Below are 22,950 nucleotides of genomic sequence, written 5' to 3'. Positions count from 1 at the left end.
GTCAGCTAGTAAAACATAAAGCTAAGTTTTCGAGTTTAAAATTGCATATAAAACACAGATATAGTTACATTAAACTGTTTATATTTCTGACATGGAAAATTGGTTCTTTGAGAATAGTTTTAGCTATTAAGGGCACTTTAATTATTAAGATTTGTCAAAGAAAAATTATCGTACAACTTTTACTCGATTACAACGCCTATGTATATTTCCTGCTATTAAGATAAAGAAGTAAAATATTTTTTTGTATTGATAGCTCTTTGGAAAATATCTGTAGAACTATTTTTTTTTAATTTGCAAGCAACCTTTTATTTTCATTGGTTCAGCCAGTAACGGTAAGATTTAATCAAAAACAGAAAAGAACCAGGAACTTTTTTTATTCGTAATTATTATAATTCATATCATATCACTCGCCAATAATCTTAAAATCGCTAAGAAACGCAACAAATCACAGTTGATAAATATCAGATAACCAAAGGACAAGTGGTATATAGTTCGGCATAGGGCTGATGGACGTTCACATGTCCTTAGCCGGTGGAGTGGTGGTGGAGTAGTCAGTCGTTGGCAGTGCCGGCCGACATCGCGACCCGGCTGGCCGATACATCGGCTCCTCAATCGGTTTCCACATCTGTGCATTTTGCGAAACTATTCTGCGTTCATTGTGCAAGATTTATCGAAATGTTGCCCACCACGGTGCTTCTGTTCGTACTGCATTTTGTCGCCGCTGATCTACGTAAGTTTTAAAATTTCACTACTTTCTTTTCTAAAAAAATGTATTTTTTTATCGATTAATAATTTAATCAGATTTTTTTTTATAATTTTAATCGATTAGCTCAAAAAAGTTTAGACAACACAAACGCACTCATTCTAAACTCAAACCACTTATTTAATTATTGTAAAGCGACAATGAAAAAGAAAAATAAAGTTCGTTCAGTTTTCAAATATTTTTTCGCGCTCTATGTGTTATAAATATTTTTTTGGAAATTGAATTGGAATTTAAAAAAAATAAGGTGCTTTATTTGGTGAATCATCATCATCAGTACTGTTGTAATTCAACTTTCACGAAATTATAGTCATTGATTGATATAATAGTTAGAACTGCAATTCACAAATATGGAACTGTCGTTTCCTAATCGGCTAATCGGCAAATCTTGCAGCTTCAATTATTTTGTACAAGATTAATATCAAATGAGATCGATTAGATAGCTATTCCCACATTCTATGCAATGAAGTCATCAATAGAAATATATTTACGCAAAACTAGCAATTTTATTAATAAAAAAAGTGCGTCGCGTTACAAATATCTTGCAACGACGCGGGTGTCGGGCGCGGATCAAGCCGTGCGTTGTGACATTATTGCAGAACTCTGTGGGATTGCAATAAACGACTATTATAGACGGCCGACTGCTGACATACATGCTGATCTTGTAAAAACAACATTTGGATCCCATGTTTAGCTCAGATATTGATTTCCGCGATCATTTGTGTCGTACATAGAGACGAAATTACTTTCACGTTTAATATAAGTAATTTTCTCTTTACAACATACGGCTATAGATGAGATTATCTTTTATCCCAAACAAAAAATAGACGCTGATTGGTTTTGTTTAGAATTCTTCAAATGAAAAATGTACACTGCATGAGATGTCATACTGGGTATGTCGTAATAGAATTCTATGGTATAGGATAAAAAAGTTGATACGCCCATGCGTAGAAACATTATTTTCATAATTATACTCGGATTTTACATAAGATCGTATTGATAATTCCTATAATAACTATATACTACAAGTTCTCCTTAAATATTCACTTAAAGTTGAAGTCAAATAACATTACGTTTTGTTTGTTTTGGTATTTTCAATGCTATGTTAGGACATAACTGACATTGAATATAAAGTTCCAGATAAACATTTTCGCAATAAAGTACATGACACACATAATCATACGAGTACGAAAAATATCGCATATATTGATTTGTCAGCTATATATTTATTTCTAAATTCTTCAAACGCCAAAGTACTTAGCCGGTAATTTGCTTCTTCTAGAGATTATTTCTTAATGCATCGTGATTGGGACATTGCATCAAAATGTTGTAATATATTTGTGTTTTGCGTTAACTAATAGATAAGTCCGAGATTAGAAATTGAGTGTAACGGATAAATTCTGTGTCTATAATTAATTGTTTGTCTATTGAATCAAAAATATCCTGTCGAAAAAGAAAACAATTAATTTGTTTGTTTTCGCTGCTTAACTTAATTTTTTTTTGCGCGCTAATCTTAATTATCTTAACTCTCTTATTTATATAGGAGATATACATTTCTCAAATGACCAGTAAAGTATTGTTAAGATATATGGAATTGTATTTTCCTTTAATAATTTAAGCAGCAGCTTAGTAGTTGCGTAGTGATCTTACAATATGAAGAGGATAACCGGAAAACAAGACATTAACCGGGTGAAAAAAGTAAATTTATATTAATATCCGAATCACTATAACGAGCTCAAAATAATGTATTATATCGCCTATTTAATAAAATATTATTACAGTAATATGGTATCAATTTATAAAATTACAGTTCATTCAAAACATATTGTGGAAAATGAATGAATAACGAGAACATATTATTTAAAATTATTTATACTGATTTGCAGGCATTACCTTTAGTATAATTTTATAGCATTTTATTAGGTCCACAATTATACTAAGTTTAATAAATAAATTATCTCTATTATTAACGTATTAAAACTAAATAGTTATACTATTATGTCATTCAGCAGATTATGTAGGTAGTATTATTGAACAAAAACTGAAAAAAATGGAAACTATAATCATTAAAATAAAAACCGCGAAAGAATTACAGTTTTACGTTTTCGGTTCATTGCGTAATACAATCTAATCGACAAAACGAAAACAACAACAATGATTTGAAAACTGCTTTTGTTGACGGAATGTTAATAAAAAATATAAGCCATTGCTTTCGTTCTAATTTTTTGTGTGGACTTTTTGTCAAACATTGCAAGTTGTGCAACTTGAATGACTCGAGTCTTGAGGTCAATAGAACTTAATGACTTTATAGCCACGAGAACGCCTAGTAATTTATGTGTTGTAGTAAAAACGTAAGGTTGGTAAAATATTTAGAGTTAAAATGGGTGTATCCAAGGGTGACAAATTAGGAATCAGTTCGATTTTCAGAGATTAATACGCATAGAATGTCAAAGGATCACAAATTATCATGATGATAATTTGTGAAAAGATTTACTACGACTACAAGCAAGGTCGCTAAATAAGGGTTTATATAAATAGAAAAAGTTTATTAGAAATTATATCATAGTAGTTAATGGGTAGGCCTAATTAGCTTTAGACAATAATATCTTTGAGACGGTGATTTAAAGGGACAATCTAAAGGGTTGTCCATAAACAATAACAGCAATAAATGTACCTTTTTTTCAGTGTATATGATCTATTTGCGCTAGGCAGCGGTCGCATATTTCGGGGCCATACTAGTGTTTACCGCGATGTAACGTGTGACATAACTGCGCACGCGCGGTACCTGTTCTCAATTAGCGAAAGCGGGATATCTAGATTTTGTACTGTTTATTATTTACTCGTCAAAACATTGTGCATTACACGACTTATTCGATTAACCCCCGGTTTCTGAGGTACATTTAGCTGTAGTTTATCTATTCAATAGCTTTTAAACTCATATAAAAAGCGCTATTGAATAGATACACTACAGCTAAGTGTACCTCAGAAACCGGGGGTTAATCAAATTAGATGTGTTTTATAAACTGCAAATTTTGGAAAAAAATCGGTGCAGTATTTTTTAAGCAGTTTGGTCAAACATGCCACAACTACTAAAAACTTGACTGAAAACCTAGAAAACGCTACTATCGCAGGGTATAAATTAGAATCGCAATTCTACGGTTAACGAGCGTTTAACATTTATACAAAATAACTCTGGCGATATACGATAAATACGATAGTAGAAGATATTCGTATCTCTTGTTATTTCTATGCTATATGCACTTTTCCGGAATTTTCCTAAGATTTTTTCATGTTTAGTAATATTGTTTGTATTGTTACAGCGCCATACATCAAGGTGTGTCAGCGGAATGACCCCAACGTCGACAAATGCATCATGAACTCAGTCGAAGAGCTACGGCCAAAGATGATTGGGGTGAGTAGGCTTTATATAAATCAATAAACATTTTTTCAAAATAGGTACTAGATGTCTGCTTCTATCTGCGGGTTAGTTGTCAATTAGTGTTGTTGTTAACTAACAACAGGGTAAAAAAATGTGATCTAACATAATTATTATCGAGACAGCAAATTTTGTGCAAGAAAATTAGGCCGCTGTCTTAAAAAGCGTTATGTAAAGGTCCTAAATATTACGTTTCTTGATGAAAAACTAAAGCATTACATATTCAAGTTTATTTATTTACAAAAAGTTCTGGTAACAATTCGTATTTTATAACATTTTTATATAAATAACTACTTTAGTTCCGAACATAAACACTCACTGGTGACAGAATAATTATTTGGTGTTCATGTCCCTCTATTTCGATACAATATGAATGGTTTGCGTGTAGTCTTTATCTTCCATCTCTCTCGTTTATTACTGACCGTCGGAAGCAGCTCCGGTAGCAGCTCCTGCAGCGGCGTCTTGTCCAGTTGCAGCTGAGTCTGCTACGGACGCGGCGTCGCCAGCCTCACTTGCTGTGCCCGCTGCAGCCGCTGCATCATCATTATTAGCTGCAGGGTCCACTCCATCGCTACCAGCTCCAGTAGCAGGGTCAACACCATCGCTACCAGCCGCAGTAGCAGGGTCCACTCCGTCGTTGCCGGCCACTGCAGTAGGGTCCACTCCATCATTACCAGCTGCTGTAGCAGGGTCCACTCCATCATTACCGGCTACTGCCGTGGGGTCTGCTCCATCGCTACCGACTGGAGCTGTTGGGTCCACGCCGTCATTACCAACCGGAGCTACTGGGTCGTCTCCAGTCGCTGTTGGTTCATCTTTAACGGGTGGGGGTATGGCAGGCGGTGCGTCTTTAACAGGCGGGGGTCCAGCAGGGGGACCATCATTAACAGGCGGGGGTCCAGCAGGCGGCCCATCCTTTACAGGCGGCGGTCCGGCAGGCGGCCCATCTTTGACAGGTGGTGGTCCGGCCGGAGGCCCCCCTTTACCAGGTGGTGGTCCAGCAGGAGGTCCACCTTTACCGGGTGGGGGTCCGGCAGGTGGCCCACCATTACCTGGCGCAGGAGCATTATTACCAGCCGGTGCGTTTCCAGGTGCTGGTGCATTATTTCCAGTAGGAGCTCCACCATTTCCGGCCGCTGCTCCTGAACTTGCAGCAGCTGCTGATCCATCATTGCCAGCTGCAGCTCCTGAACTTGCCCCCGCTGCGGAGCCATCGTCTCCCACTGGCACTGCTGAGCCTGCTGCCGCAGCGGCATCATCGTTGTTAGTTGCTGGATTACCTGGGTTGTTATTTGAAGCTTGAGGTACATCCGCAGGGACCTCATCGATAGGGGCATCGCCACCACTATCGTCCTGTTCAGTTTTGTCGACATCTACTGTGACGTCGACGCCTGAATCATTACCATCAAACTCCGACTTGATAGACGATTGATCTCTAATTATGTTTCCGTCTTCGTCACGTCCAGCAGAAGAATCAGCACTAGTTGAAGTTTTTGTAACACCATCCTGCGGACTGTTCCCATTTTTCTTATTTTTAATTTCTACGATTACATTTACATTAGTCTTCTCACTGATGCGTTGTGGTGGATAATCATCAGTGACAACTGTGCCATTGCGTTTTCTAGTGTCAATTATGATATTAGTCCTTCCTGACCGTGTGTTCGTTGGCATAGAGATCTTTACTGCATTTGGTCGCAGACTCCCTTGGCCGCAATTGCTTTGACTATTTCTGAGGCAAGGGAATTGGAACGGGAAATTGATTGGGTAACCTGGGAAGCCATCTATGTAGCTAAACGGGAACCTTAACTGTATCGTTGTGCCTGCTGGTTTGACAGGTGCAGCTTGATACAAGTCACTCTGAAATAAAAACAAACAAACACGTTTAATTAACGTTTCCATACACTTGTCACGGTCCCTTGTAATAGTTTTTCTTTTATTTTTAGTGATTAAAATAATTAAAATTATGAATTTATGTAGGACCCCAAAAATAATAAATTGCTTACCATTGCAAAATGCGATAACTTCCAAATTACAGCCAAAGCTAAGTCATTAAACGGAATTAAACCTTATAGATATCTTCAATATCAAACATAAATCGAAGCAGGATTATTGAGAGTTAGTTACTACATTCATTATAGATGTTGGATCTATAATGAATGTAGTAACTAACTAATTGTAATACTATTTTACGAAAAAAATATTTTTCATTCACAGCTATACTAAACATCAGCAATATTGAAAAATTCGTAGCTTACCTGCAGAATTCCTAGGACCACAATCACAATAGCTTGATGCCAACCCATATTGAGTTTATGAATGTTGAAATATCGTCCCCGGCTTATATACCCTCGTGTAACAACTGATAGGATTAATTGACGTATTTGTTTAGTTTCATTGTTGGTATCATATCAGGAGTAGAGCACGTAGCGCTCGTTAGAACAGCGATGATAAGACAGTCAGGTGTAAAACTCACGAGGTCCGATATACTTGTTTACGTCATGAAGCACAAAGGTTTACGAATTCCTATTTGGTGATCGTAGGGCTGAAATATGTTCGTGAATAATTTGTTAAGTCAGTGGCTTGTTGCGAGGGGTGTGACGTGTGGATGATTCTGATAAACTTCTAACGCTAGGATGGAAACGGTAGTTATTCTTTCGATTGTCAGGCTCTGTGATATTAAAGTTTTATAAATTAAGGTAGGATATTCTTTATTTATGTTCCTTTTGTATTACATTGTCTAAGTCCCTGTATTGATATGCCAGTTTTGTCGTCATTGCATCTTTAGGTCTATTCTCTCGTTGATAATTTCGATATCTGGGGGCACGGAAGTGCCCCCGCAAGTCGAGCAAAAAAAAAGCGGCACGGCCGTAACATCCTTTTCTCGAAGCAATTCGGGCTATTTTTGACACCCCTATAATTTCGTTGTGGATAAAACAAGGAGCCTGGATTTTCAGCAACTAATTAGTCATTGTATAAACACGGTATATTTAAAATTTCAGTCAATTTGATCCAGTAGTTTAAGAATGATAACTTGTTAAAATTTCGAATTTTGTCACTCACTGATTCACTGACTCACTGACTCACCGATCATCAAAAGTATAAGGTACTTCTAGCAGACTTAGAAGCTTAAAATTTAGAATACAAATAGGGTTTAGTGTCTTAATCATGGGAAAAATTTAATATTTTCTAATTTCGGTCCAGTTTTCTAAATACACCAACTGTGACAATAACTTTGTAATCCCATATAAATGTATAAGATTACAAGGTTACATTTGCAGTTAATGAATTATTATTACTGTAGAAAATAAAATAAATAGGTGTAAATAGGTACCTACTATATGAGGCATAACGGGAGGGGGTATAGGGTGGGTAAGGGTGTTTAGCCCATGAAACTGAACAACATTCCCATAGGAAAATATGTTGAATTATGAAAAAAAACGTCTTTCCATACAAATTGGACTTATGTTTCCTCTACAAAAAGAAGTGAGATGCCATCAAAAACATTCTGTAAAAACCTCAAGTCTCGCCGTAAAAAGTTGTGAGATCTATATAATACCAAGTCGATTAATCTATTTAGTCTCTACTTAAAGGACCTTCTGTCTTAAGTTATTACGTATGTTATTATCATGCCAATTTAAAAAAAAATACCTTTAAAACAAATAGATCGACTTGGTCATCGCAAGAAAACACAAATTCACCATTAACATTTCAGGAGCATTAACTTCTCGTCGTGCTGTGTAGTGTGATACATAATAATAATCAAATCATGCGATGGCCAGGTCGGTCTATTTGTTTTAGAGGTATTTTTTTTTAAATTGGCATGATAATAACATACGTAATAACTTAAGACAGAAGGTCCTTTAAGTAGAGACTAAATAGATTAATCGACTTGGTATTATATAGATCTCACAACTTTTTACGGCGAGACTTGAGGTTTTTACAGAATGTTTTTGATGGCATTCCTTTGTTTCAGAACATTTGTCATTATAACTAGCCGCAGATAGTATCGATATTTCGATAAACCTGTATTTCATGTACTTTTGCGAAGTGACATTCTAAACAGATTGATATCAAGGATCAAGTCACGTATCTTATTTATTACTTCAAAAACCTTCGATGTAAACAAAACCCGTGTTTCTGAAAGTAAACATGTTGCAAGAGTCTCAGTCTTAGGGACTAGCACAGTTGTGTAAATACAAGGCACATATCCTTGGGCATTGAATTAGGGTGAGTGGCGACCGGTCTCTCGTTGGGAAACATCTAACACTAATAAATTGTTAATTTGATAGCTAACTTTACATGTATTAGGTATCTGATATTTTAGAGTACTTGATGCTTGATTGGGTTTTCATAATATGTCAACATATGACATCCTACCTTTAGTTAAAGTTGAGAAATATTTTAAAGTTTGTTGAAGACGTCAGAAGAGGTGTTTCATTTCAAGAATATAAACATGGGATATGTACGTTTAAAAAAATAACGAGGATAAGGTTGGGGATGTCATTGCTTGTTAGTTATTTGTAGAAAAAAATATACGCATGTTTTAATTCATCTTCTAAACTCTTAGTGAGATGTTTTAGTATATCTTTGAAAAAAAAAACGAGATATACTGAATTAAAGATAATAGTGTTAATATTATTACTTTATCTGATCCTGAAATCAGGGACGGACGTTTAAAAATGCATATTTTGTCAGTGAATTTGAAAGTATGTCATTGTCAACAATTTCATAACTATCTCCGGCAAGTATGTCAAGACGATATTTGCGAGTAACAAGTGTAAATTCAACAATATTATGTAGGGTCATTGTCGAGTGACTCATAAAGATTCATCTGTCACTTGCAAGCATGTTTTTGTGGCGTGTTAGGCTTAGTTTAGTCTTTCAATTTTATTTCAGTATATTTTTAATTTGCAGTTTGAAAAGTGTACAACCCGTATAGCTGTATTCTATTCTGTAGTTAGCCAAAAGCCTAACAACCCCTTTCATATTTTGGGAGAGTCTCTTACCTAGCTGTAAAACACCTAATGAAACGACTTGAGAATTGTTTGTTTTGCAGAATTAAAAAAGGACCGAGTGAATTTGAGTTTCTTACTCACATGAAAGTTAAATTGCACGTTTTCAATTTTACGCTTTTAATAAAATGAAATAACGAATATTCCAGGGTATCCCAGAGTTGAACGTGCCTGGCATCGAGCCGCTGAGCCTGGGACAGATCGCTTTGGCTCGAGGACCTCAGGGCGCGAAGCTGACGGCCGTCGTCAACGACGTCAAAGTGAGGGGACCTAGCAATTTCATTATTGAAGAGCTTAAGTGAGTATTACGCTATTTTATTTACATATCACTTATCTATTAACTTCTTAAAAAATTAATAGCCTCCTTTACGCCCTCTGTCTTACACTTGTTTATTATTCTAGAAATACATTCCTTTAATCACTTCTAAAATCATCACTCACTTTTAAAACCAAAATCAGTCAATTGTAAACCAAAATAATAATGTAAAAAAAAAGTTTGTTGAACCGAGTTTATTATCTATTACATTTTTAAATCCATACTTCCATACTTATATGTATTATAAATGCGAAAGTAACTCTGTCTGTTTATCTGTCTGTTACTCAATCACGCCTAAATTACTCAACCAATTTGCAAGAAAGTTGGTATGGAGATATTTTGATACCCGAGAAAGGACATAGACTTCTTTTTATTCCCATGGGAAAATTCAGGTGGCGGACGAAGTCGCGGGTAAAAGCTAGTATAAAATAAATGAAATAGTTTATTTTAAAATTTGTAAAAAACTGTAACTAGGTTTTCATTTTCAACATTCAAATTTTAATTTTGATGTCATTGGTCGTGACGTAGTAGATCCCTTTTACTAGATTTAATGAAGGCTTGCAAGTATGCACCGAAAGTTCAGTGCTCTTAAACTGGAATAATTATATTTTGTACAAACACAAGGCCAATTAGTTGTGAAACTTTACTTGCAGATAGATCACAACTTTTGTATTTATGAATGTATATTTATTTAGAGGTCATTGATTTAATATAGGATTGTTTAAAACGCCGTTACATTCAATAAAGTGTTGGCAAATGTTACGTTGAAAGTGATAATGCACGCACATCTTTTTTATATTATTATTATGCGCTTAATGTGTTTATAATGTTATATAATACTAGCTGATTTACGCGGCTTCGCTCTAACTAATATAGCAGTTTGAAGCTTCCATAATACATTCTCGACTTGTGTGATACTTATAAGACCCTAATCTATCTTAATCTCGCGGAGACCTGTAACTTAACCCTAACCTAGCAATTTGTTAAAAATATCTACATCACTCTCTAAATGGCTTTCGGGGAAAATGTAACGCAATTTTTTATTTTTTTCAAATAAAAGAAATTTACTAACTAACAATTTCCTTAGTTCTGTAGTATTCATATAGTGTATGTAAAGTACTAAAACTGACATAAAAATATATTATATTGTATTGTAGAAGTATCTCGTAAAACAATAATTGTCACTTGAGCTAATTTAGACGAGCGTGAAATAGAGTCGTTTCGTACGTGTTTCCTTCAAACAAAGAAACATATTTTACTATCATAGACACGTTTGTCTAGCGTAAATGTATAACAAAGTAAACTCTCTAACATTGATTATGAGCTACATATTTTGATGGCAGTAAACTAAACAATTTTGAAATAGATTTTTTGCGAGACATTGTTAAAATCGGTTATCAGTACCTTGATCCTCTACCACTATCGACTACCGATAACCGGCTAGCTATCGATAAATTTTGCATTTTTGCAATCTTATCAGCGCCCCTAGCGGTCTGCAAAGAAACCATTTTGGCAGTACATTTTAAATGTCAAATTCTTGATACTCGACAGTATCGATTCTAAAGAATATTGCTAGTATTAATTAACATTTTTGCGTTATATGGCATTAGTAGTGTGAATAAAATATTCTAGATCATTTAAATTACTTGTCCTTATCTAAAGTACAGTAAGCTCCAAAAGTCGGTGAACAGAATCAAATTTTGTGTACAGGTGTTTTGTACATTTGATTTTTGGACTCTTGGAGCTGACTACAAGCCGAGGACATGTTTATAAACATCTTATACACTCTGCGGTATTTGCATGTGTATTCTTAACCATGTTACATAAGAAGGCTATGTAAACCACAGAATGCATCTATAAATAAACCTTAATGATCTTATATTCATTAATATGGACAAAGTCACTCTCAAGTTAATTAATATGACAATCACTGTCTCAATCAGCCCTGTCCTATTGATCAGTGGTTCACAAAGAGCTGAAGCTTTTATCGTGACCTTGGATCAGCTCATGATGTATGCACAGTGTTCACTAGAATAGGCAATAAATGAAGGATGAGTGCTACAAACGTGCTTCAAATCGAAATGGCAGTTGATTCTCTGATAAAAATAGGTGTTGAATGTAAATACACGTATTTTCTAGTAGGTTCTTAAGATTCGTGAAACATGAGTGAAATATGTTCAGTTTTTTAAATTCTTATGTATAAATTGATCGTCACTTCTTTATTGATTTGTAATTTTATGGTGATACGTCTCATTTGATTTTAGGTATTGAGCCTTTCAGGGGAACGTGTTGTAGAGATGTTGTTTTTCGGCCTTCTTCAAATTTGAGAACATAACAGGCCAATTTCGGGATTTTAATTAAGTCTCTATTTATTTTATGATTTCCGCATTTTTTTATAGAAAACATGAAAAATGTTACATAATGCTAAATAAATATCTATAAAAAGTTCACGTAAACCTTATATTATTCTAATTTTTAGGCGCATTTAACTTATTTTGTGTATTTTGTGCTAACGTTTTACCGACTTATATTTCTAGGTCCGATCTAGACAAGAACAGGTTCGACTTCAAGCTGCTGTTGCCGAAGCTGGACTTCGCCGGCAAGTACAAGATGGACATCCAGGTGCTACTGCTGAGGCTGCAGGGCAGGGGGAACATCACTGGCACTTTTAGTTAGTATACTTTGTACTTATTAAACATCTTTAAAACAGTTATTTAGTAGATGTCTCACAAAATTACTGATGCAGTTTGACTGTAGGTAGGGTATGACAATATATTAACTATAATTAATTATAATGAAAAATTATAGTGAAAAAAGTTAGATGAGATTAAAAGTGGATTGACCCTTTCCACCAATTTAGTAGAACCTACCTAAAAAAAGACGGTTGTGTTCTAAGTAGGGTTGTAAATTATAATTATTGTGATAATTATCTTAATTATGTTAGTCGTAAAATGGACTGCAATTAAACAATAAATGATATCCGGCAATAAATCAAAGATAATATTGTCTCAATCCTAAATAATATTATAGAAATACGTAAGCATTTCTTGCTCTGTGCAACCCAAACAATGCACTCAGGAATTGCAGTACAAACATTCCTATCTATCGCTAAGTCAAACTCGTTCATGAAAGAAAGTGATCAAGCAAGTCAAGTCTGGAATGAATCGATGCGATGCGTTATGTAAACGTTTCTATGTCAAGATCACTGGACACGGTAATGTTGCTGAAAATATATTACATCATCACTATTGCTACTGATTTTTATCAAATTCAGGTTATAGTTATTGTTACCTTTTAAAACTATCTATGTCCTGCAGTTTCACTCGAGGTTGTAATTATGTCTCGACTCCTTTAGATTGAAAAGTGATATTAACTAGATTATTCTTATTCATTAATGTGCCCGTTTTTGTAATCCCACCGATAGTTTAAATTTTTTTAAAGTCTCACGACAATTCATCGTATCCCTTAAGGACTAACTTTAATCGGCGGGAAGAGACCCTTGCCTGGCAGTAGGACAGCTATAGGTTAAAGAAAGACTATCTTGATACAGTCGACAAGGCGCAGACGATAACATTTTCTTTTCTATAGTCTCAAAATAAATCCAATTAAAAATACATATAAAAATATAGTGTGACTCGAGTGGTTTATTCACGAGTGAAATGCACGTGTATTTCCCAAGCATTAGTAAATAGTAAAGAGTAATGTAGTTGGGTGCAGTTGCACCAGTGCGACGCGCGCCTGCCGGTGCGGTGGCGTCACGAGGGATTGCGGTCAGAACAAGCGGCTCACGGGACACGCGGGCGCGATATAATAATAGAACCTCACTACTTTGGGCTTTTGGGAACCCAAAGAATTAAATACTTATTGAAAGTTAGAAAAATAGAGACATTAGCTCCTACTGACTGACAAATGATACCTGAAAAATGTGTCAACGCCATCTGGTAATAAAATTGAATATAAGAGCTAAGGTAAAACGAAAAGTCTAACGCTGATATTTCAACAAAATCTAGTCATAAATAATTAAGGTACAATAAAAAATGTGCATTTATTTATTCAAGCTCAAAGATCATGGTCTGCATTAGCTATTTTAATGGTTTTTTATAGATTTGGTGATTAAGTCAGTCCGAGTGTCGTAGGTAGAACGTATCCGTATTGATCTACCCATCAAACATTGCAATCTGTTCTTTATAATAAAGATCTTTATTCTAGGTCTATCTAGAATATCTTTGACTATCTTCAAGGCTGTAGTGTCTACTTCCGTATATAACTATTAAATTAACAAATACTAAAAGTAATAAAGAGAGTCAACATAGACTTTATATTTGTGAATAAGTAATAATTACTTGTGAACAGCAAACTACCGTAGTCTATGTTAGATTAAAAGCAGAAATAAAATTGTTAGCTTTCCGTATTTAATGCCCAGATAATATTTACTTAGTAATAAATTATATGCTTGTTAGATGTAACGACTAGATTAAATATATTATTGCAATGTAAATACGTCATAGGTGGCTATTTAACATTTTGTATGTACTTATGAATAGAGTTAATAGGAAATACCTTAATGATTTATTTATCAAACCTAGTACAATCAAGGAAGTTTTCAGACTATATTTATTCAATGAAAACTTTTAAAAAATCCATGATGCTTTTGCGTTTGACTGTAAAATGTTAAAACGTAATTCACGTTTAAATAAATTTTCGGTACACGGGTTATCTTTGCTATCTTAAACATGCTAGACACAAAACCGGGGTAATTTAAGCTCGAACGGAATAAAAGACAAAATAGTGTCTCTTATTTTATGTTCATAGAAAGTACCTTGTGAATCCCTTTTTAAAATTTCTCTATCAACAAAATTTTACGTGAAGTTTCTTCTATCTTGTACTCAACACAGTTTACTAATGGGCTATGCAATGCTTAACATAGGTGTTAACATTACGCGAGCAGCGAGCAGCACGTGCGTCGTACTCGCACTAGGTAACTGTGTTCTAACATGCCACCAATTTATGTAATTTGCATTGTTAATACTATCCAATATGGTAAGGAAATATTGGGGAAAGAAACGCAATTGTATAGTAATCGGTCACAGCCTAATAGTGTCATTCACTGCGTTTCTAGATTGAGGTTTTGAAAACACAAGTTTTTTGGATTCTGCAGTTATGTCATTGTTGTGTAGTACATTATTCTGTTAGGATATTGGAAACTAACAATATTTTTTATTGGATTGAAGACATAATCGCTTTGGACAGAATAGAATTTGTGTATCAATATGTGTTGTCGTTTGGTTTTTATATAAATAAAGATGCTCCTTTTTGGACAATAGATTTACTGAAATCGAATCCAAAATATTTATTTTTTTATTTAATTTATACACTCCTGTCTTGCTGATTGTTACTGTGCAGGTAGTAACTGTGTATACGTTTTGATTTCATTAATTGATCTCAAGCATGACAACTAAGGAGATCAGTAATTTAGGGCTTCTTTTGAAGTTGTTGTATGCTTTGTACATATGTCAACAAATCGACAAGCTCAAAATGAAAAAAATGCTACGAACGAATAAAAAAAGGTACTACCGGAAACATCATACAGTTACGATTACGTTCCAATGTAAAACATTATCTAATATGAATCCTAACTCGGTTACTTTTCTAACTAGATACAATCTATAGATCAGTTGTGTGTAACGTAATTTTATACCTGTATTTCCACGCTTTCCGGTGTTATGTAGAGATTAGGTTTCTATCTGCACGTGCTCATATAACTCATTATCACGTAATACATCCAAGTTAATGTGTATCTCACGGCCAAAAGTCTTAAGCAAATTAATATTTGTTTTGTATATGTAGGTATAACGAGAATTTGAAGTCCTCATACTATACTTGGAATGATAATGCGTGATAGCGTCGTTTACCCTAATTGGTAGTATTTCTTGAATCTATTAATGAAATAAATAGCTTGTTAAACTAATGAATAAATTATTACCATCTTCCAGAGGACTACGCTTGCAACGTCACAATGCGAGGCCACAAGGAAATCCGCGGTGAGGACGAATATCTTCAGTTCGATCCCTTCAAAGTGAAGCTCCGTGTTGGTCAGTCCTCCATCTATCTGACCAACTTGTTCGACGGTGATCCAGTCCTCGGACCTGCCACCAACAGGGTTATCAACGAAAACTCAAACGTATTCTTAGAAGAAATAAGACCGGTCCTAGAGCGCAGCCTTGGAGAACTCTTCACTGAAATGGCGAATAAAATAACATCGAAGTTTACTTACAAAGAACTGTTTCCGTGATATCTGCTCAGTATAAAGATACTTTGTAGTTTTAAGTGTACTTTGTGATTTTTGCACGTTCATCTAAGTGTATGTTCATGGCGTAAGGTGTCAGAGGCTTGTGGAAATTCTAAAAATATCAAAAGAGTTGGATTAAATTTAAAATATCATTGAAACCATTACTCACATAGTTTATAGTGTTAGAAGAAGTTCAAACGCACAATATTTTCTTACACATTGTAGTTTACATCATCCATCATAATATTTAGGTCATTGGTCTATCATCATCAAAATCATATTTTATTTTGTCATCCAACTCTGAACTTAATAAAGAATTGTAACTGCGATTGTAAAGTTAGGCTTGCTGCACACATATTCGATTCGACAATATTAATAAATTATAGAACAACAAAACCGACTCGACTACTTGTTCGGCTTGTGTCGATCGGGTTAATCTACATTTGAATGCCGGTTGATACCGGATCGAATATGTGTGTAGCGTGCCTTATAAGCCTAAAAGAGTAAACATGAGACTAAATATAAGGTATCGGTAATTTAAGTGGTAGTCTAAGATTGTAAATAGTATTATTTAAAGGTAATAATGTAATCGACTGACGCAGCTCAGAATTGTATCAATTCAACGATTATTGGACTTTTTATTAATTAAACAATCTTGCTATTGTATGAACAATTCATTAGTTGTTTAAGAAAGTTCATATTTACTTATTTTCTTGTTTATTTAGATATTAATAAAAACGACTGAAGCATATTCGAAGAAATGTCGAGAATTTGTATGTATCAAATCTTTTTTATGTTAAAATTCTTTGACTTGTATTTTTTTATTTGTTCTATAATATTATGTTTTTACTATCATAGTTCTTTCAGTGATATAAATCGATCAGTTAAGTCTTGTAATCAAAATTTATTTTATAAATTACGGTATATGAATTAAGTGAGGAAATAAAAACTCGTCAGTGGATTTTTATAGTTGTTTTTTTATTTTATTTTATTTGTTAGAATCACACAACTAAATACTTACTACGTAAGAAGATATAATAGACAAAAACAATATCATTATATTCCGAAAACTGAGCAATTGCTCACTGACCGGACGCGGAGCATCGATTGCTCCGGGTTAATGGAAACGTAGTCTTTTGCATACTAACAGCTAAATAGTGCTAGCAAGCCATAAAAAACTATAATACAAGATTCCAAAGTGCTAAAAAGGATGTTAAGAATAAGAACAAAGGTAACCTAAAATGGAAACCAATAGCGCGATTAACACAAGCACGTTTGACTACGACAATCGTACCAATTCTGCAGCTTATAACCGCAGAGCTTCTTTTTTGCAATGTTCGTCATAACAAATGCGTGTTACCCACTCATTACTTCGCCAAAATGTTGCCAAATCACATCTTCCTATTTTTTGTTTTCTCTTGTACTCAATGTATAGCAATTAGCATGTCAGCGATAACAAATGATTTAAAAGATCAGCTCTAATCTACGGTCATTCGTTCCGTCATTCAATTAAGAACTTTAATTTCCTTTGAAAGAAATCTGGGTGAAGTACCGATTTGTTAGAAACTAGAAAACCCAATTGTTACGTGATCACAAAAACTAGTTTATTAAATTAATGGTGAACGACATTTTTTTATTTCTTTAACATCACGACTATTATACCAGATTTTGACGGGCATACGGGCACGTTACCAAACTCCTGTATTCCTTTCTCGCTCGTTTTCAAACGCCTAATCGTTTACAGATCTTATATTTCAGAAAAGTATTTGTGCGATACTCTTTAGTTACGAAACTTTAACAAACAAAACTGAGTTTTATACAACGATTTATATAAATCGCGCTTCCGCTCTCTTCCGCTTGGCGGCGCTACTGTAGGAAAGAATCTTGCCTGTTATGTTGCATCATAACAATAAATGACTTAAATTAAATCAAGTGCCAAGGATTTGATAATTATAAATCTCTGAATCCGGTACCAATAACGTAACAAAATATAATGTAACCACTAATAATTTTGTACATAACAATAAACGTAACATTAAAACTCTGAATGTCAATGTTTTAATTGAAATTATGACATTAATGTCATGGCTGTAATAAACAGAGTCGTTCATGTAGATCAGAAACAGAATGTAAAGCAAGATAAAGGCAGCACAGATGAAAAAATATGCTTAAAGGTTTTCTGAGCAGCTCTATAAACCTAGATGCAATGATACCATGACAAGCGCAATTGTACTTTTTCTCTTACATTAACAACTAACAGAGCACTTTTCCGTATCTTTACGAATATACTTATTTTTTAAAGTTTGTACATTGATAACTGATATAAAATCTAGTCTATCTGAGATAGAGTATCCCTTCAAACTGGCAATCTGAATTAACTCTCCCTACTAAATCCTAGAATAACATACCTAGAAATATGAGAAGATGCAAGTTAATATTTCGCGAGCAGCGTGTGTAGTCCATCAATCTATACTAATATTATATAACTGAAGCGTTTGTTTGTTTGATTGTTTGTTTGTTTGTTTGTTTGAACGCGCTAATCTCAGAAACTACCTACTGGTCCGATTTAAAAAAATAGTTCAGTGCTAGATAGCCCATTTATCGAGGAAGGCTATAGGCTATATATCATCACGCTACGACCAATAGCAGCAGAGTACCAGTAGAAAATGTAACAAAAACGGGGAAAATTTTGACCTAATCTCTCTTATGTGACGCAAGCGAAGTTGCGCGGGTCAGCTAGTAGTGTATATTACTGGAATCAAACAAAAGTATGAGAAGTTACTCGCTCTCGACCCCCGTTGAAGTGTAAAGCATTTAATATTCTGTTCTTGTATACGGAACATTTATAGGCAAAGCAGTGTGCTTACAAATAATGTAATTATGTAAAAGATGTTTGTTTGAGAATGAGTAGAAATATTTTTCTGAATTAATTGATGTGCATGGCAGAAGTGAAAAAAATATAATGATTTTTAAAATTTTATCATATATTACTAAACAATACCTTGGAGTTGTAAAGGATTGTTATCGATAATTATTTTTTGGTTAATAGTTCGTTAATCCCAAATAACCTTCGAAAAAAATCTGGTTAAAGAATTTTAATTACACACTTAAGCATTTAAGTACGAATTCTACTGTATTACAGTATTCTTAAAGCTAACATCTAAACAAACGTCTACGAGTGATCTACAAATTCATTCGCTTAAGAAAATATGGAATAAAATGACATTACGTTTTATCACCGTACCAGACGGAATAGTTATTAATAAATAATTTGCAGATCATCCACAAACGACTTACTATAGTCTATTTAAATCAGCTATAAGTTAGGTAAGAACCAATTCAAAAGTTAGATGTTTGTTCATTTTGAAACGGTCAACGATGTCTGAATCTTCACTTACAAAACGTATCAGAGTCTAACATATGAATCAAGTTGACGACCCAAGGCCTCCTGTATTTTGAAACTGACGTAACTTAGATTTCGTTAGCAGGATGTCACATCGTTTATTTCAACGATTTTTACGCAAAAGCGGACACAGGTAAGTAAATAAATGCCCGGCAATCACACTCTTATCTTATAATGATGAGGAAATATAGACAATTTTTGTCTATTACCGAAAGTTTCTTAAGAAAATGTATCGCTACGGTTTAAAGTGGTTCGGTGTGTCGTAAAATTAATGACACACATTACACATTCTTTTGTTCGGTTATGTATGGTTTTATTTTCGTCTGATTGTTAATGGTTAAAGATATTAAAGCAGTCAGTAGGCCTTACTTTACTGATGTTTGACAACAACCGCAATTGGCCTAACATAAGTACCCGATTTGGACACATTTGGTTATTGTGTTTCAGTTGATAAAACTATTTGATAGCCTCTACACTTATATGGATTTATCCTAAAATAATGGAGCTTACGTACGATACGGCAAAGTGGCGATGGACTACATAGTGACTATCAATTTGACGTACGCTGGTTGTAAAGAATACGCATGCTAGATGGGTGGCAAGGAATAGATGGTTGGCAAGGATCGTGATCGATGAAGGAGTTTAGAAGAGACTTTTGCCCAATAATGGGCAGGAAAAACAATATAGGCACTTAACATACTACTTACCAACTGGTTATGGGACTGTGCTAAAAGTTGCGTAACCCATTGATGCAAATGGCCTCAATAGGACATATGAATATATTGTTATGAAAAGAAAAAGAATGGTCCTTTATTATTCAAATAATCAGATAAACTATAACATGTCTCAATATTTTTTATATAATGAGAGATGAATAACAAGCGAATTGATGAGCAGGATAAAATCGGTAATGTGGTGAAGAAAACAAATGCATATTTTAACAGACTATCAATTTGCGTCCGGGTCGACCCGGTCTATTGAATGTAATAAAAAATATTAATAAGTGCTTGAATAACCTGCCGTTACCTGCCGTAGTTGAAACATTTCATTAAAAATGTTTTGTCTGGGGTTAAATGACTGACACAAAAAAAATAGTACTTTGATTTTACAGTACCAATATTTATTGTCTGATTTTTTACGCCCGTTTTCTATAAACGGATTGATTGTACTGACTTATATCAAAACTGTGCATACTCGTATATATAAGAACGATCTGTATTAAGACGAGATTGACATTTACAATAAATTTTGTAACTGACTATGTATTATGACTGACGTACTTTTGAGCGTGCCTAGGATTGACATAACGAAAATTCGCAGAAATATTGCTTAACGCATAACTTCTTTTTCCGCAATTCTTGCGATTTTTTATAGGATTCATTACTATTTTTTAATAAATAAACCTTTACTGTCCCAAAGCCGGGTAAGGTATTTTCATCTCGGAATGAAGAAGGGAGTCCTTGAGTCCACCACGCTGGCCAAATGCGGCTTAGGGATTTTTGCATTTCTTCAAAAAATGTGTTAAAGAAGAGTTTTTTTTATTGAAGGTTTATTTATAACTTGTTACAAAGGGTGGTATTAAGAACCTTGTCTACGGATATTGCAGCAGTAGTTCCCAATTTATGAGTGAGATAACGCTTGTGCAACGAGGTGATTGATCATTGCTCGCTACTTTATGCAATAGATCGCGGAACTACGCACAGATATCGACACTGTTACGGTATAGTTTTTATAACAAATTGCGCTCATTTGTTTTGTTTATTATTTTATAGTTCTAAGTGTTATGTGTGTTGTACAATGACAATGTATTTATAGATTGTTTGTCGTATAGTTAATGGTGAACCCAGTGTCAATGTCGTTCAGGCCGCAAGGCCTTTGACATGGCTTAACTGTTATCTGAGTAGACAACAACCGGGACCGACTTTTTACGTGCCCTCCGCACGGAGACGTGAAGCTCAATGTGGTCACCCATCTATGGAATGACCGCGCCAAAGGTTGCTTAACCCACCGATGGTTTACCAGCCGGTGAGCGCAACTGGCTATGGGCGTTTCGCGTATTTATGGATACGTTTCATGTTATCGTTAAAGATCCTAGGACTATAATTTTACAGCGTCCGTGGCGCAGCAGTAAAACTCGTCACTGCCCGCCGAGGATGGTGGTGCTGAGAGTAGTGGGTTTGATTCCATTGACGATGTGACAATGGAAACGGTGGCGGGTAGTGAAGTTGTAGTGAATAGGTTAGACCGTGGTATTATTATATTATCACTAGTGATTTAGGGTATTAAAGATTTCTGACGAGATATTTCTTTTAGCCGAAACTTCGTAACGAGACAGGTTTATAGGCAGGCGACAGGTTCTATCGAATTCAGTTTGAACAAGGCACGCAAATAGTTTAAACGCGGAAGTCAATGGTAGGAGTTAGTAAAACATATAATTAATGTTAAGTATTGGCTACTGTCCTATAAAACCCTAAAAATAACTTCCAACTTATTCTCTACATACGTATTAGTTTTTTCTATGACTCGACTTTAAACAGTAACCACAAACTAGGTAGGTAGCGTTATAATCAGTGGATGTAATGCGGACATGACGCAGCGGAACTGGAGCTAATTGTAGGTGAAGTTGACCATATCTGTGTGGATCTGATGTTCGTTAGCTGTTTACTTACATCGTGGCTTCTTCTCTTCCTGTCCCTTTAGGATATAGGGCATTGTACGTTCTGTATTCTTCTAGATGTTTCGATATGTGTCTTTTACTTTTGTTTGATTTCCGTAGTAGGTTTTAGGTGTTTATCTGTATGGATGGTTGTTAAAAGCAGGGGTTATGAAATGTAAGTTGATAGCTGAAAATTTGTCCTTTGAAAAATACGGCAGCGGTCAGGGAACCGAATGTTTAAACGTAGATTATGATAATAACATGTGAGTTAGTATTAATGTGACATCTGTAATGGTCCTACTAATTTACTCCCGACAATCGAATACAAATTCGATTGAGTCGGATTCTTGACTAATGTCAAATTCAATTGATGATCCCTACCTTGCCAGAGAACTTTATTTGCAAATAATGGAGTTTATATTTCAATATTGTCACACGAGTAGACCCTAGTTACGTTACTTTGATAAAGCATAACATTTATTATATTTTTATAGCAGACTATAAAAATAAATAATACTTTACTTAGCTGTGCATGATGTTATATAGTTGGTTAGGAAAATGAGTTTTGAAAGGGGAATATAAGGCAAACAGTAACTACATAATTCATGAGAGCATTCTCTTCTTCTATATCTCATCCCTATCCCAAATTAAGTAAGTCAGCACAGTATCTGGGGGCACGGAAGTGCCCCCGCAAGTCGAGCAAAAAAAAGCGGCACGGCCGTAACATCCTTTTCTCGAAGCAATTCGGGCTATTTTTGACACCCCTATAATTTAGTTGTGGATAAAACAAAAAGCCTGGATTTTCAGCAACTAATCAGTCATTGTATAAACACGGTATATTTAAAATTTCAGTCAATTTGAACCAGTAGTTTAAGAATGACAACTTGTTAAAATTTTGAATTTTGTCACTCACTGATTCACTGACTCACTGACTCACTGACTCACCGATCATCAAAAGTCTAAGGTACTTCTAGCAGACTTAGAAGCTTAAAATTTAGAATACAAATAGGGTTTAGTGTCTTAATCATGGGAAAAATTTAATATTTTCAAATTTCGGTCCAGTTTTCTAAATACACCA

At 34.7% G+C, this 22,950-nt stretch overlaps 2 protein-coding genes across 2 annotated transcripts; one reads left to right on the top strand and one right to left on the bottom strand.

The window, feature by feature from the left end:
- The first annotated feature begins 521 nt into the window (after window positions 1-521).
- LOC142980048 (protein takeout-like) lies at window positions 522-16,780 on the top strand. Its single transcript, XM_076125330.1, has 5 exons — window positions 522-730; window positions 4,081-4,172; window positions 9,358-9,506; window positions 12,062-12,195; window positions 15,518-16,780. Exons 1-5 carry the CDS (start codon window positions 676-678, stop codon window positions 15,814-15,816), a joined length of 729 nt encoding a protein of 242 aa, XP_075981445.1. The 5' UTR covers window positions 522-675; the 3' UTR covers window positions 15,817-16,780.
- On the bottom strand, window positions 4,412-6,602 carry LOC142980032 (uncharacterized). Its single transcript, XM_076125306.1, has 2 exons — window positions 6,452-6,602; window positions 4,412-6,053 (listed from the first exon to the last, which is right to left on the bottom strand). Exons 1-2 carry the CDS (start codon window positions 6,497-6,499, stop codon window positions 4,611-4,613), a joined length of 1,491 nt encoding a protein of 496 aa, XP_075981421.1. The 5' UTR covers window positions 6,500-6,602; the 3' UTR covers window positions 4,412-4,610.
- Window positions 16,781-22,950: the final 6,170 nt, after the last annotated feature.

The sequence above is a fragment of the Anticarsia gemmatalis genome, chromosome 2 (genome assembly GCF_050436995.1).
Source record: "Anticarsia gemmatalis isolate Benzon Research Colony breed Stoneville strain chromosome 2, ilAntGemm2 primary, whole genome shotgun sequence".
In the NCBI taxonomy this organism is placed as follows: Eukaryota; Metazoa; Arthropoda; class Insecta; order Lepidoptera; family Erebidae; genus Anticarsia; species Anticarsia gemmatalis.
Note: the sequence above shows the minus strand (reverse complement) of the source record. Positions and strands in the feature narration are given on the sequence as shown.

Coding starts and splice junctions, on each gene's coding strand:
- LOC142980032 (XM_076125306.1), bottom strand. CDS start 6,499: ATGGGTTGGCATCAAGCTATTGTGATTGTGGTCCTAGGAATTCTGCAG. Junction 6,054..6,451: donor TGGTCCTAGGAATTCTGCAG/GTAAGCTACGAA, acceptor TTTTTATTTCAG/AGTGACTTGTATCAAGCTGC.
- LOC142980048 (XM_076125330.1), top strand. CDS start 676: ATGTTGCCCACCACGGTGCTTCTGTTCGTACTGCATTTTGTCGCCGCT. Junction 731..4,080: donor TTTTGTCGCCGCTGATCTAC/GTAAGTTTTAAA, acceptor GTATTGTTACAG/CGCCATACATCAAGGTGTGT. Junction 4,173..9,357: donor TACGGCCAAAGATGATTGGG/GTGAGTAGGCTT, acceptor CGAATATTCCAG/GGTATCCCAGAGTTGAACGT.